The sequence below is a fragment of the Salmo salar genome, chromosome 13 (genome assembly GCF_965601325.2).
Source record: "Salmo salar chromosome 13, fSalSal1, whole genome shotgun sequence".
Taxonomy (NCBI): domain Eukaryota; kingdom Metazoa; phylum Chordata; class Actinopteri; order Salmoniformes; family Salmonidae; genus Salmo; species Salmo salar.
In genome coordinates, this window is record NC_138303.1 from 2,546,988 (window position 1) to 2,563,051 (window position 16,064).

Here is a 16,064-nt window from a genome sequence, read left to right on the forward strand (position 1 = left end):
ACGGTGTCACGTTGAAGTTCACTGAGCTCTTCAGTACGGGCCATTCTACTGACAATGTTTGTCTGTGGAGATTGCATGGCTGTGTGCTTGATTATATACACCTGTCAGCAACGGGTGTGGCTGAAATAGCCGTGTCCTCGTACTTTTGTATATATACTGTAGCGTACCATAATTACTATCACAGCTGAATGGCTTGCCCCCAATGGCAGTGTGTGTGTGTGTGTGTGTGTGTGTGTGTGTGTGTGTGTGTGTGTGTGTGTGTGTGTGTGTGTGTGTGTGTGTGTGTGTGTGTGTGTGTGTGTGTGTGTGTGTGTGTGTGTGTGTTTGCGTGCATGTGTGTCCGTGCGTGCGCGTGTGTCCTACCTGGATAACTAAGGTTCCGAACACTATGGAACAGAAGATGGGGTTAGCGAAGATTCCGTCGAAGACGTTGCGTTCTCCGTGGATCTTCCTGGCGTTGATCTCATTAAAGAGCTGCATGAGGACGAAGGTGTTGAAAATAATGGTGTAGTGTTCTGACGGAGGGGAGTGGAGCGGAGCGTTACGACCACTGTCTATGTTAAAGATACGCTCTCCTAAAGGAGAGAGGAGAGGAGGGGCAGGAGTGAAGAGGAGGAAGAGGAGAGGAGGAAGAGGAGAGGGTAGAGAGGAGGAGAGTGGAGAGGAGGAAGAGGAGAGGGTAGAGAGGAGGAGAGTGGAGAGGAGGAAGAGGAGAGTGTAGAGAGGAGGAAGAGGAGAGGGTAGAGAGGAGGAGAGGAGAGGAGGAAGAGGAGAGGGTAGAGAGGAGGAAGAGGAGAGGAGAGGGTAGAGAGGAGGAGAGGAGAGGGTAGAGAGGAGGAAGAGGAGAGGAGGGTAGAGAGGAGGAGAGGAGAGGAGGAAGAGGAGAGGGTAGAGAGGAGGAGAGGAGAGGAGGAAGAGGAGAGGGTAGAGAGGAGGAGAGTGGAGAGGGGAGAGGAGGAAGAGAAGGAGAGAGGAGAGAAGAAGAGAGGAAAGGAGAGGAAGAGAGGGGGAGAGAAGAAGAGGAGAGGAAGAGAGGGGGAGAGGAGAAAAAAAGGGAGGAATAGAGAGGGGAGAGAAGAGGAGGGGAGAGATAATTTTTGACAGTTTATTTAGTTCTTAAGGAAAAGAGAACTGGAGGCAAGATGAATGAGGACAGGGAGGAGAAGGAAAGTAATGGATAGGAAGAAATAGAAGGAGAAGAGGGAAAAAGTGTGTGTGTGTGCGTGAGTGCGTGCGTGCGTGTGTGTGCTTGCGTGTGTGCGTTACCTATAAACAGGAGACTAAATATGATGATGAGCTGGTAGACTCCGTGACCCAGGATGTTCTTCAACATCGTCAAGGAGATGAGAGGGTTGTTGCGGCCATAGGGTTTACGTAGCAACAGGGACTCTGTGGGGGGTTCTGTTGCTAGGGCAAGAGAGGCGAAGGTATCCATGATGAGGTTAACCCATAACATCTGGACTGCTTTCAGAGGAGAGTCCTGGGGGGGCAAGAGGGTTGGTGGGGGGAGGAGAATGTGTGAAAAGCCACTGTTGATGCCCACAATGTTGAGAGTGTGCGTTTGTGTGTGAGTGCGTTTGTGTGTGAGCGTTTTGTGTGCGTGTGTGTGTGTGTGTGCGTTTGTGTGTGTGTGTTACCTGTGTGATGCCAGGCCCCAGTGAAGGCCACGATGACAGCCACCACGTTGACAGTCAGCTGTGTGTGTGTGTGTGTGTGTGTGTGTGTGTGTGTGTGTGTGTGTGTGTGTGTGTGTGTGTGTGTGTGTGTGTGTGTGTGTGTGTTACCTGTGTGATGCAGGCCCCAGTAAAGGCCACGATGACAGCCACCACGTTGACAGTCAGCTGGAACTGGAGGAATTTGGAGATGCTGTCGTAGACATTCCTCCCCCACATCACAGCCTTCACTATGCTACTGAAGTTATCGTCCGTTAATATGATGTCAGACGCCTCCTTGGCCACGTCTGTACCGGCTATACCCTGCAGAGAGAGAAGAGGTATGGTTTAATACCGTCTATATCCTGGAGAGAGAAGAGGTATGGTTTAATACCGTCTATAACCTGGAGAGAGAAGAGGTATGGTTTAATACCGTCTATACCCTGGAGAGAGAAGAGGTATGGTTTAATACCGTCTATATCCTGGAGAGAGAAGAGGTATGGTTTAATACCGTCTATACCCTGGAGAGAGAGAAGAGGTATGGTTTAATACCATCTATACCCTGCAGAGAGAGAAGAGATATGGTTTAATACCGCCTATATCCTGCAGAGAGAAGAGGTATGGTTTAATACCGTCTATACCCTGGAGAGAGAAGAGGTATGGTTTAATACCGTCTATACCCTGGAGAGAGAAGAGGTATGGTTTAATACCGTCTATACCCTGCTGAGAGAGAAGAGGTATGGTTTAATACCGGCTATACCCTGGAGAGAGAGAAGAGCTATGGTTTAATACCGTCTATACCCTGCAGAGAGAGAAGAGGTATGGTTTAATACCGTCTATATCCTGCAAAGAGAAGAGGTATGGTTTAATACCGTCTATACCCTGGAGAGAGAAGAGGTATGGTTTAATACCGTCTATACCCTGGAGAGAGAAGAGGTATGGTTTAATACCGTCTATACCCTGGAGAGAGAGAAGAGGTATGGTTTAATACCGTCTATACCCTGGAGAGAGAGAAGAGGTATGGTTTAATACCGTCTATACCCTGCAGAGAGAAGAGGTATGGTTTAATACCGTCTATATCCTGGAGAAGAGGTATGGTTTAATACCATCTATACCCTGGAGAGAGAGAAGAGGTATGGTTTAATACCGTCTATACCCTGCAGAGAGAAGAGGTATGGTTTAATACCGGCTATACCCTGGAGAGAGAGAAGAGGTATGGTTTAATACCGTCTATATCCTGGAGAGAGAGAAGAAGTATGGTTTAATACCGGATATACCCTGCAGAGAGAGAAGAGGTATGGTTTAATACCGTCTATACCCTGCAGAGAGAGAAGAGGAATGGTTTAATACCGTCTATATCCTGCAGAGAGAAGAGGTATGGTTTAATACCGTCTATATCCTGGAGAGAGAAGAGGTATGGTTTAATACCATCTATACCCTGCAGAGAGAGAAGAGGTATGGTTTAATACCGTCTATACCCTGCAGAGAGAGAAGAGGTATGGTTTAATACTGTCTATATCCTGGAGAGAGAGAAGAGGTATGGTTTAATACCGTCTATATCCTGGAGAGAGAAGAGGTATGGTTTAATACCGTCTATATCCTGTAAAGAGAAGAGGTATGGTTTAATACCGTCTATACCCTGGAGAGAGAGAAGAGGTATGGTTTTATACCGTCTATTCCCTGCAGAGAGAGAAGAGGTATGGTTTAATACCGTCTATACCCTGGAGAGAAAAGAGGTATGGTTTAATACCGTCTATATCCTGGAGAGAGAAGAGGTATGGTTTAATACCGTCTATATCCTGGAGAGAGAAGAGGTATGGTTTAATACCGTCAATATCCTCGAGAGAGAAGAGGTATGGTTTAATACCGTCAATATCCTGGACAGAGAAGAGGTATGGTTTAATACCGTCTATATCCTTGACAGAGAAGAGGTATGGTTTAATACCGTCTATATCCTTGAGAGAGAAGAGGTATGGTTTAATACCGTCTATATCCTGCAGAGAGAGAAGAGGTATGGTTTAATACCGTCTATACCCTGGAGAGAGAAGAGGTATGGTTTAATACCGTCTATATCCTGGAGAGAGAAGAGGTATGGTTTAATACCGTATATCCTGGAGAGAGAAGAGGTATGGTTTAATACCGTCTATACCCTGGAGAGAGAGAAGAGGTATGGTTTAATACTGTCTATAACCTGGAGAGAGAAGAGGTATGGTTTAATACCGTCTATATCCTGGAGAGAGAAGAGGTATGGTTTAATACCGTCTATACCCTGGAGAGAGAGAAGAGGTATGGTTTAATACCATCTATACCCTGCAGAGAGAGAAGAGGTATGGTTTAATACCATCTATACCCTGCAGAGAGAGAAGAGGTATGGTTTAATACCGTCTATACCCTGCAGAGAGAGAAGAGATATGGTTTAATACCGCCTATATCCTGCAGAGAGAAGAGGTATGGTTTAACACCGTCTATACCCTGGAGAGAGAAGAGGTATGGTTTAATACCGTCTATACCCTGGAGAGAGAAGAGGTATGGTTTAATACCGTCTATACCCTGGAGAGAGAGAAGAGGTATGGTTTAATACCATCTATACCCTGGAGAGAGAGAAGAGGTATGGTTTAATACCGTCTATACCCTGGAGAAAGAAGAGGTATGGTTTAATACCGTCTATACCCTGGAGAGAGAAGAGGTATTGTTAAATACCGTCTATACCCTGCAGAGAGAGAAGAGGTATGGTTTAATACTGTCTATATACTGGAGAAGAGGTATGGTTTAATACCATCTATACCCTGGAGAGAGAGAAGAGGTATGGTTTAATACCGTCTATACCCTGCAGAGAGAAGAGGTATGGTTTAATACCGTCTATATCCTGGAGAAGAGGTATGGTTTAATACCATCTATACCCTGGAGAGAGAGAAGAGGTATGGTTTAATACCGTCTATACCCTGCAGAGAGAAGAGGTATGGTTTAATACCGGCTATACCCTGGAGAGAGAGAAGAGGTATGGTTTAATACCGTCTATATCCTGGAGAGAGAGAAGAAGTATGGTTTAATACCGGATATACCCTGCAGAGAGAGAAGAGGTATGGTTTAATACCGTCTATACCCTGCAGAGAGAGAAGAGGAATGGTTTAATACCGTCTATATCCTGCAGAGAGAAGAGGTATGGTTTAATACCGTCTATATCCTGGAGAGAGAAGAGGTATGGTTTAATACCATCTATACCCTGCAGAGAGAGAAGAGGTATGGTTTAATACCGTCTATACCCTGCAGAGAGAGAAGAGGTATGGTTTAATACTGTCTATATCCTGGAGAGAGAGAAGAGGTATGGTTTAATACCGTCTATATCCTGGAGAGAGAAGAGGTATGGTTTAATACCGTCTATATCCTGTAAAGAGAAGAGGTATGGTTTAATACCGTCTATACCCTGGAGAGAGAGAAGAGGTATGGTTTTATACCGTCTATTCCCTGCAGAGAGAGAAGAGGTATGGTTTAATACCGTCTATACCCTGGAGAGAAAAGAGGTATGGTTTAATACCGTCTATATCCTGGAGAGAGAAGAGGTATGGTTTAATACCGTCTATATCCTGGAGAGAGAAGAGGTATGGTTTAATACCGTCAATATCCTCGAGAGAGAAGAGGTATGGTTTAATACCGTCAATATCCTGGACAGAGAAGAGGTATGGTTTAATACCGTCTATATCCTTGACAGAGAAGAGGTATGGTTTAATACCGTCTATATCCTTGAGAGAGAAGAGGTATGGTTTAATACCGTCTATATCCTGCAGAGAGAGAAGAGGTATGGTTTAATACCGTCTATACCCTGGAGAGAGAAGAGGTATGGTTTAATACCGTCTATATCCTGGAGAGAGAAGAGGTATGGTTTAATACCGTATATCCTGGAGAGAGAAGAGGTATGGTTTAATACCGTCTATACCCTGGAGAGAGAGAAGAGGTATGGTTTAATACTGTCTATAACCTGGAGAGAGAAGAGGTATGGTTTAATACCGTCTATATCCTGGAGAGAGAAGAGGTATGGTTTAATACCGTCTATACCCTGGAGAGAGAGAAGAGGTATGGTTTAATACCATCTATACCCTGCAGAGAGAGAAGAGGTATGGTTTAATACCATCTATACCCTGCAGAGAGAGAAGAGGTATGGTTTAATACCGTCTATACCCTGCAGAGAGAGAAGAGATATGGTTTAATACCGCCTATATCCTGCAGAGAGAAGAGGTATGGTTTAACACCGTCTATACCCTGGAGAGAGAAGAGGTATGGTTTAATACCGTCTATACCCTGGAGAGAGAAGAGGTATGGTTTAATACCGTCTATACCCTGGAGAGAGAGAAGAGGTATGGTTTAATACCATCTATACCCTGGAGAGAGAGAAGAGGTATGGTTTAATACCGTCTATACCCTGGAGAAAGAAGAGGTATGGTTTAATACCGTCTATACCCTGGAGAGAGAAGAGGTATTGTTAAATACCGTCTATACCCTGCAGAGAGAGAAGAGGTATGGTTTAATACTGTCTATATACTGGAGAAGAGGTATGGTTTAATACCATCTATACCCTGGAGAGAGAGAAGAGGTATGGTTTAATACCGTCTATACCCTGCAGAGAGAAGAGGTATGGTTTAATACCGGCTATACCCTGGAGAGAGAGAAGAGGTATGGTTTAATACCGTCTATATCCTGGAGAGAGAAGAGGTATGGTTTAATACCGTCTATACCCTGGAGAGACAGAAGAGGTATGGTTTAATACCGTCTATACCCTGCAGAGAGAGAAGAGGTATGGTTTAATACCATCTATACCCTGGAGAGACAGAAGAGGTATGGTTTAATACCGTCTATACCCTGGAGAGACAGAAGAGGTATGGTTTAATACCGTCTATATCCTGGAGCGAGAAGAGGTATGGTTTAATACCGTCTATATCCTGGAGAGAGAAGAGGTATGGTTTAATACCGTCTATATCCTGGAGAGAGAAGAGGTATGGTTTAATACCGTCTATATCCTGGAGAGAGAAGAGGTATGGTTTAATACCGTCTATATCCTGCAGAGAGAAGAGGTATGGTTTAATACCGTCTATATCCTGCAGAGAGAGAAGGGGTATGGTTTAATACCGTCTATACCCTGGAGAGAGAAGAGGTATGGTTTAATACCGTCTATACCCTGCAGAGAGAGAAGAGGTATGGTTTAATACCGTCTATACCCTGGAGAGAGAAGAGGTATGGTTTAATACCGTCTATACCCTGCAGAGAGAGAAGAGGTATGGTTTAATACCGTCTATATCCTGGAGAGAGAAGAGGTATGGTTTAATAACGTCTATATCCTGGAGAGAGAAGAGGTATGGTTTAATACCGTCTATATTCTGGAGAGAGAGAAGAGGTATTGTTTAATACCGTCTATATCCTGTAGAGAGAAGAGGTATGGTTTAATAACATCTATACCCTGGAGAGAGAAGAGGTATGGTTTAATACCGTCTATACCCTGGAGAGAGAAGAGGTATGGTTTAATACCATATATATCCTGGAGAGAGAAGAGGTATAGATAGGGGTAAACAGAGAGAAATATGAAGAACGAGGGAGAGACAAAACCAAAGAGAGATAGAGAGAGACACATATCTCCCATATTTCACTCCCATATCTACTGGGTGAAATACCACAGTGTGTCATCACAGCAGCAAGATTTGTGACCTGTTTCCACAAGAAAAGGGCAACCAGTGAAGAACAAACACCATTGTAAATACACGCCATATTTATGTTTATTTATTTTCCCTTTTCTAATGTAACCATTTGCACATCGTTACAACACTATATACGACATTTGTAATGTCTCTATTATTTTGGATCTTGTGTGAGTATAATATTTACTGTTCACTTTTTATTGTTTATTTCACTTTTGTTTATTATCTACTTATCTTGCTTTGGCAATGTTAACAATAGTTTGCCATGACAATAAAGCCCCTTGAATAAAATTGAGAGAGAGAGAGAGAGAGTGTAGGAGAAAGAGTAGGAGAGAGAGTGTAGGAGAGAGTGTGAGAGAGAGATTAAGAGTTTACGCAAATTATGTACAGGTGAGGTCAAATATATTGGCCTCCTTGCTCAAGTCACTATTTCTTCTGATTTACAACTGGACAGGACCCCAAAACATTTATCAACACTGACATTTTTCATTTCAAAGTCAAAAATGGTCTGGACTACATTTTTCAAAATTCAAATGATTTTGGTTGGAGGCAAGATATCTTGTTTTCTGTGTAATGTGTCTAATCTGTAGTAAATTGTTGGTGCCAACAGGGTGAAAACAGCCATTCAACCAGTTTTAAAAAGAGCAAACAGTTAATTCTGCTCCATTGCACATTGTAAAGTGTAAGAGTGCCAATAAATGTGACCGCATCTTTAATACAAGCTAGTGTTTTCCATTCATAATATTACTGTGTCTCAGTCTCTAATACAAGCTAGTGTTTTCCATTCATAATATTACTGTGTCTCAGTCTTTAATACAAGCTAGTGTTTTTCATTCATAATATTACTGTGTCTCAGTCTTTAATAAAAGCTAGTGTTTTCCATTCATAATATTACAGTGTCTCAGTCTTTAATACAAGCTAGTGTTTACCATTCATAATATTACTGTCTCAGTCTTTAATAAAAGCTAGTGTTTTCCATTCATAATATTACTGTGTCTCAGTCTTTAATAAAAGCTAGTGTTTTCCATTCATAATATTACAGTGTCTCAGTCTTTAATACAAGCTAGTGTTTTCCATTCATAATATTACAGTGTCTCAGTCATTAATACAAGCTAGTGTTTTCCATTCATAATATTACTGTCTCAGTCTTTAATACAAGCTAGTGTTTTCCATTCATAATATTACTGTCTCAGTCTTTAATAAAAGCTAGTGTTTTCCATTCATAATATTACTGTGTCTCAGTCTTTAATACAAGCTAGTGTTTTCCATTCATAATATTACTGTGTCTCAGTCTTTAATACAAGCTAGTGTTTTCCATTCATAATATTACTGTCTCAGTCTTTAATACAAGCTAGTGTTTTCCATTCATAATATTACTGTCTCAGACTTTAATACAAGCTAGTGTTTTCCATTCATAATATTACTGTGTCTCAGCAGTGACAACACATAATACTTTGAGCAGGGCGTTACCATGGCAAAGCCCACGTCGGCCTTCTTCAGCGCCGGCCCGTCATTTGTCCCGTCTCCGGTTACCGCGACAACCTGCCTCAGCTCCAACACAGTGCTGTCCATGATGCCTGAACACACAGTGATATACAGTAATGATCTGTTGGTAAACAGTAGGATACACGTTCTAAAGATGGACAACACAATGATCTGTTGGTAAACAATAGGACACGTTCTAAAGATGGACAACACAATGACCTGTTGGTAAAGAGTAGGATACACGTTCTAAAGATGGACAACACAATGATATGTTGGTAAACAGTAGGATACGCTTTCTAAAGATCGACAACACAATGATCTGTTGGTAAACAGTAGGATACGTTCTAAAGATGGACAACACAATGATCTGTTGGTAAACAGTAGGATACGTTCTAAAGATGGACAACACAATGATCTGTTGGTAAACAGTAGGATACATGTTCTAAAGATGGACAACACAATGATCTGTTGGTAAACAGTAGGACACGTTCTAAAGATGGACAACACAATGATATGTTGGTAAACAGTAGGATAAACGTTCTAAAGATGGACAACACAATGATATGTTGGTAAACAGTAGGATACACGTTCTAAAGATGGACAACACAATGATCTGTTGGTTAACAGTAGGATACAGGTTCTAAAGATGGACAACACAATGATCTGTTGGTAAACAGTAGGATACGTTCTAAAGATGGACAACACAATGATCTGTTGGTAAACAGTAGGATACACGTTCTAAAGATGGACAACACAATGATCTGTTGGTAAACAGTAGGATACACGTTCTAAAGATGGACAACACAATGATCTGTTGGTAAAGAGTAGGATACACATTCTAAAGATGGACAACACAATGATATGTTGGTAAACAGTAGGATACGCTTTCTAAAGATCGACAACACAATCATATGTTGGTAAACAGTAGGACACGTTCTAAAGATGGACAACACAATGATATGTTGGTAAACAGTAGGATACATTCTAAAGATGGACAACACAATGATCTGTTGGTTAACAGTAGGATACATTCTAAAGATGGACAACACAATGATATGTTGGTAAACAGTAGGATACACGTTCTAAAGATGGACAACACAATGATCTGTTGGTAAACAGTAGGATACACGTTCTAAAGATGGACAACACAATGATCTGTTGGTAAACAGTAGGATACACGTTCTAAAGATGGACAACACAATGATCTGTTGGTAAACAGTAGGATACACGTTCTAAAGATGGACAACACAATGATCTGTTGGTAAACAGTAGGATACGTTCTAAAGATGGACAACACAATGATATGTTGGTAAACAGTAGGATACACGTTCTAAAGATGGACAACACAATGATCTGTTGGTAAACAGTAGGATACACGTTCTAAAGATGGACAACACAATGATCTGTTGGTTAACAGTAGATACAGGTTCTAAAGATGGACAACACAATGATCTGTTGGTAAACAGTAGGATACACGTTCTAAAGATGGACAACACAATGATCTGTTGGTAAACAGTAGGATACACGTTCTAAAGATGGACAACACAATGATATGTTGGTAAACAGTAGGATACACGTTCTAAAGATGGACAACACAATGATATGTTGGTAAACAGTAGGATACACGTTCTAAAGATGGACAACACAATGATCTGTTGGTAAACAGTAGGATACACGTTCTAAAGATGGACAACACAATGATCTGTTGGTAAACAGTAGGATACACGTTCTAAAGATGGACAACACAATGATCTGTTGGTAAACAGTAGGATACGTTCTAAAGATGGACAACACAATGATCTGTTGGTAAACAGTAGGATACGTTCTAAAGATGGACAACACAATGATCTGTTGGTAAACAGTAGGATACACGTTCTAAAGATGGACAACACAATGATCTGTTGGTTAACAGTAGGATACAGGTTCTAAAGATGGACAACACAATGATCTGTTGGTAAACAGTAGGATACACGTTCTAAAGATGGACAACACAATGATCTGTTGGTTAAACAGTAGGATACACGTTCTAAAGATGGACAACACAATGATATGTTGGTAAACAGTAGGATACACGTTCTAAAGATGGACAACACAATGATATGTTGGTAAACAGTAGGATACACGTTCTAAAGATGGACAACACAATGATCTGTTGGTAAACAGTAGGATACACGTTCTAAAGATGGACAACACAATGATCTGTTGGTAAACAGTAGGATACACGTTCTAAAGATGGACAACACAATGATCTGTTGGTAAACAGTAGGATACACGTTCTAAAGATGGACAACACAATGATCTGTTGGTAAACAGTAGGATACACGTTCTAAAGATGGACAACACAATGATCTGTTGGTAAACAGTAGGATACACGTTCTAAAGATGGACAACACAATGATATGTTGGTAAACAGTAGGACACGTTCTAAAGATGGACAACACAATGATCTGTTGGTAAACAGTAGGATACGTTCTAAAGATGGACAACACAATGATCTGTTGGTAAACAGTAGGATACGTTCTAAAGATGGACAACACAATGATATGTTGGTAAACAGTAGGATACACGTTCTAAAGATGGACAACACAATGATCTGTTGGTAAACAGTAGGATACAGTTCTAAAGATGGACAACACAATGATCTGTTGGTAAACAGTAGGATACGTTCTAAAGATGGACAACACAATGATCTGTTGGTAAACAGTAGGATACACGTTCTAAAGATGGACAACACAATGATCTGTTGGTAAACAGTAGGATACACGTTCTAAAGATGGACAACACAATGATATGTTGGTAAACAGTAGGACACGTTCTAAAGATGGACAACACAATGATCTGTTGGTAAACAGTAGGATACGTTCTAAAGATGGACAACACAATGATTTGTTGGTAAACAGTAGGATACGTTCTAAAGATGGACAACACAATGATATGTTGGTAAACAGTAGGATACACGTTCTAAAGATGGACAACACAATGATCTGTTGGTTAACAGTAGGATACAGGTTCTAAAGATGGAGAACACAATGATCTGTTGGTAAACAGTAGGATACGTTCTAAAGATGGACAACACAATGATCTGTTGGTAAACAGTAGGACACGTTCTAAAGATGGACAACACAATGATATGTTGGTAAACAGTAGGATACACGATCTAAAGATGGACAACACAATGATATGTTGGTAAACAGTAGGATACACGTTCTAAAGATGGACAACACAATGATCTGTTGGTAAACAGTAGGATACGTTCTAAAGATGGACAACACAATGATATGTTGGTAAACAGTAGGATACACGTTCTAAAGATGGACAACACAATGATCTGTTGGTAAACAGTAGGATACACGTTCTAAAGATGGACAACACAATGATATGTTGGTAAACAGTAGGATACACGTTCTAAAGATGGACAACACAATGATCTGTTGGTAAATAGTAGGATACGTTCTAAAGATGGACAACACAATGATCTGTTGGTAAACAGTAGGACACGTTCTAAAGATGGACAACACAATGATATGTTGGTAAACAGTAGGATACACGTTCTAAAGATGGACAACACAATGATCTGTTGGTTAACAGTAGGATACAGGTTCTAAAGATGGACAACACAATGATCTGTTGGTAAACAGTAAGATACACGTTCTAAAGATGGACAACACAATGATCTGTTTGTTAAACAGTAGGATACACGTTCTAAAGATGGACAACACAATGATATCTTGGTAAACAGTAGGATACACGTTCTAAAGATGGACAACACAATGATATGTTGGTAAACAGTAGGATACACGTTCTAAAGATGGACAACACAATGATATGTTGGTAAACAGTAGGATACACGTTCTAAAGATGGACAACACAATGATCTGTTGGTTAACAGTAGGATACAGGTTCTAAAGATGGACAACACAATGATCTGTTGGTAAACAGTAGGATACGTTCTAAAGATGGACAACACAATGATCTGTTGGTAAACAGTAGGATACACGTTCTAAAGATGGACAACACAATGATCTGTTGGTAAACAGTAGGATACACGTTCTAAAGATGGACAACACAATGATCTGTTGGTAAACAGTAGGATACACGTTCTAAAGATGGACAACACAATGATCTGTTGGTAAACAGTAGGATACACGTTCTAAAGATGGACAACACAATGATATGTTGGTAAACAGTAGGATACACGTTCTAAAGATGGACAACACAATGATATGTTGGTAAACAGTAGGATACACGTTCTAAAGATGGACAACACAATGATATGTTGGTAAACAGTAGGATACACGTTCTAAAGATGGACAACACAATGATCTGTTGGTTAACAGTAGGATACACGTTCTAAAGATGGACAACACAATGATCTGTTGGTAAACAGTAGGATACACGTTCTAAAGATGGACAACACAATGATCTGTTGGTTAACAGTAGGATACACGTTCTAAAGATGGACAACACAATGATATGTTGGTAAACAGTAGGATACACGTTCTAAAGATGGACAACACAATGATCTGTTGGTAAACAGTAGGATACACGTTCTAAAGATGGACAACACAATGATCTGTTGGTAAACAGTAGGATACGTTCTAAAGATGGACAACACAATGATATGTTGGTAAACAGTAGGATACACGTTCTAAAGATGGACAACACAATGATCTGTTGGTAAACAGTAGGATACGTTCTAAAGATGGACAACACAATGATATGTTGGTAAACAGTAGGATACGTTCTAAAGATGGACAACACAATGATATGTTGGTAAACAGTAGGATACACGTTCTAAAGATGGACAACACAATGATCTGTTGGTTAACAGTAGGATACAGGTTCTAAAGATGGACAACACAATGATCTGTTGGTAAACAGTAGGATACACGTTCTAAAGATGGACAACACAATGATCTGTTGGTAAACAGTAGGATACACGTTCTAAAGATGGACAACACAATGATATGTTGGTAAACAGTAGGATACACGTTCTAAAGATGGACAACACAATGATATGTTGGTAAACAGTAGGATACACGTTCTAAAGATGGACAACACAATGATCTGTTGGTAAACACGTTCTAAAGATGGACAACACAATGATCTGTTGGTAAACAGTAGGATACACGTTCTAAAGATGGACAACACAATGATATGTTGGTAAACAGTAGGATACACGTTCTAAAGATGGACAACACAATGATCTGTTGGTAAACAGTAGGATACACGTTCTAAAGATGGACAACACAATGATATGTTGGTAAACAGTAGGATACACGTTCTAAAGATGGACAACACAATGATCTGTTGGTAAACAGTAGGATACGTTCTAAAGATGGACAACACAATGATCTGTTGGTAAACAGTAGGACACGTTCTAAAGATGGACAACACAATGATCTGTTGGTAAACAGTAGGATCACGTTCTAAAGATGGACAACACAATGATATGTTGGTAAACAGTAGGATACACGTTCTAAAGATGGACAACACAATGATCTGTTGGTAAACAGTAGGATACACGTTCTAAAGATGGACAACACAATGATCTGTTGGTAAACAGTAGGATCACGTTCTAAAGATGGACAACACAATGATATGTTGGTAAACAGTAGGATACACGTTCTAAAGATGGACAACACAATGATATGTTGGTAAACAGTAGGATACACGTTCTAAAGATGGACAACACAATGATCTGTTGGTAAACAGTAGGATACACGTTCTAAAGATGGACAACACAATGATCTGTTGGTAAACAGTAGGATACACGTTCTAAAGATGGACAACACAATGATCTGTTGGTAAACAGTAGGATACGTTCTAAAGATGGACAACACAATGATATGTTGGTAAACAGTAGGATACACGTTCTAAAGATGGACAACACAATGATCTGTTGGTAAACAGTAGGATACGTTCTAAAGATGGACAACACAATGATCTGTTGGTAAACAGTAGGACACGTTCTAAAGATGGACAACACAATGATCTGTTGGTAAACAGTAGGATACACGTTCTAAAGATGGACAACACAATGATCTGTTGGTTAACAGTAGGATACAGGTTCTAAAGAAGGACAACACAATGATCTGTTGGTAAACAGTAAGATACACGTTCTAAAGATGGACAACACAATGATCTGTTTGTTAAACAGTAGGATACACGTTCTAAAGATGGACAACACAATGATATCTTGGTAAACAGTAGGATACACGTTCTAAAGATGGACAACACAATGATATGTTGGTAAACAGTAGGATACACGTTCTAAAGATGGACAACACAATGATATGTTGGTAAACAGTAGGATACACGTTCTAAAGATGGACAACACAATGATCTGTTGGTTAACAGTAGGATACAGGTTCTAAAGATGGACAACACAATGATCTGTTGGTAAACAGTAGGATACGTTCTAAAGATGGACAACACAATGATCTGTTGGTAAACAGTAGGATACACGTTCTAAAGATGGACAACACAATGATCTGTTGGTAAACAGTAGGATACACGTTCTAAAGATGGACAACACAATGATCTGTTGGTAAACAGTAGGATACACGTTCTAAAGATGGACAACACAATGATATGTTGGTAAACAGTAGGATACACGTTCTAAAGATGGACAACACAATGATCTGTTGGTAAACAGTAGGATACGTTCTAAAGATGGACAACACAATGATTTGTTGGTAAACAGTAGGATACGTTCTAAAGATGGACAACACAATGATATGTTGGTAAACAGTAGGATACACGTTCTAAAGATGGACAACACAATGATCTGTTGGTTAACAGTAGGATACACGTTCTAAAGATGGACAACACAATGATCTGTTGGTAAACAGTAGGATACAGTTCTAAAGATGGACAACACAATGATCTGTTGGTAAACAGTAGGATACACGTTCTAAAGATGGACAACACAATGATATGTTGGTAAACAGTAGGATACACGTTCTAAAGATGGACAACACAATGATCTGTTGGTAAACAGTAGGATACACGTTCTAAAGATGGACAACACAATGATCTGTTGGTAAACAGTAGGATACGTTCTAAAGATGGACAACACAATGATCTGTTGGTAAACAGTAGGATACACGTTCTAAAGATGGACAACACAATGATCTGTTGGTAAACAGTAGGATACACGTTCTAAAGATGGACAACACAATGATATGTTGGTAAACAGTAGGATACACGTTCTAAAGATGGACAACACAATGATCTGTTG

At 40.2% G+C, this 16,064-nt stretch overlaps 1 protein-coding gene across 1 annotated transcript in view; it reads right to left on the bottom strand.

Moving 5' to 3' along the window:
* Positions 1-16,064, bottom strand: part of LOC106593269 (plasma membrane calcium-transporting ATPase 2) — a 335,713-nt gene that overhangs the window by 20,913 nt on the left and 298,736 nt on the right. Inside the window, exons 20-23 of the mRNA XM_082959776.1 lie at positions 8,807-8,913; positions 1,785-1,976; positions 1,267-1,480; positions 364-575 (exon numbers count right to left, since the gene is read on the bottom strand). Of these exons, the coding sequence (XP_082815902.1) occupies positions 364-575; positions 1,267-1,480; positions 1,785-1,976; positions 8,807-8,913 (725 nt within the window). The remainder of the gene's footprint in view (positions 1-363; positions 576-1,266; positions 1,481-1,784; positions 1,977-8,806; positions 8,914-16,064) is intronic.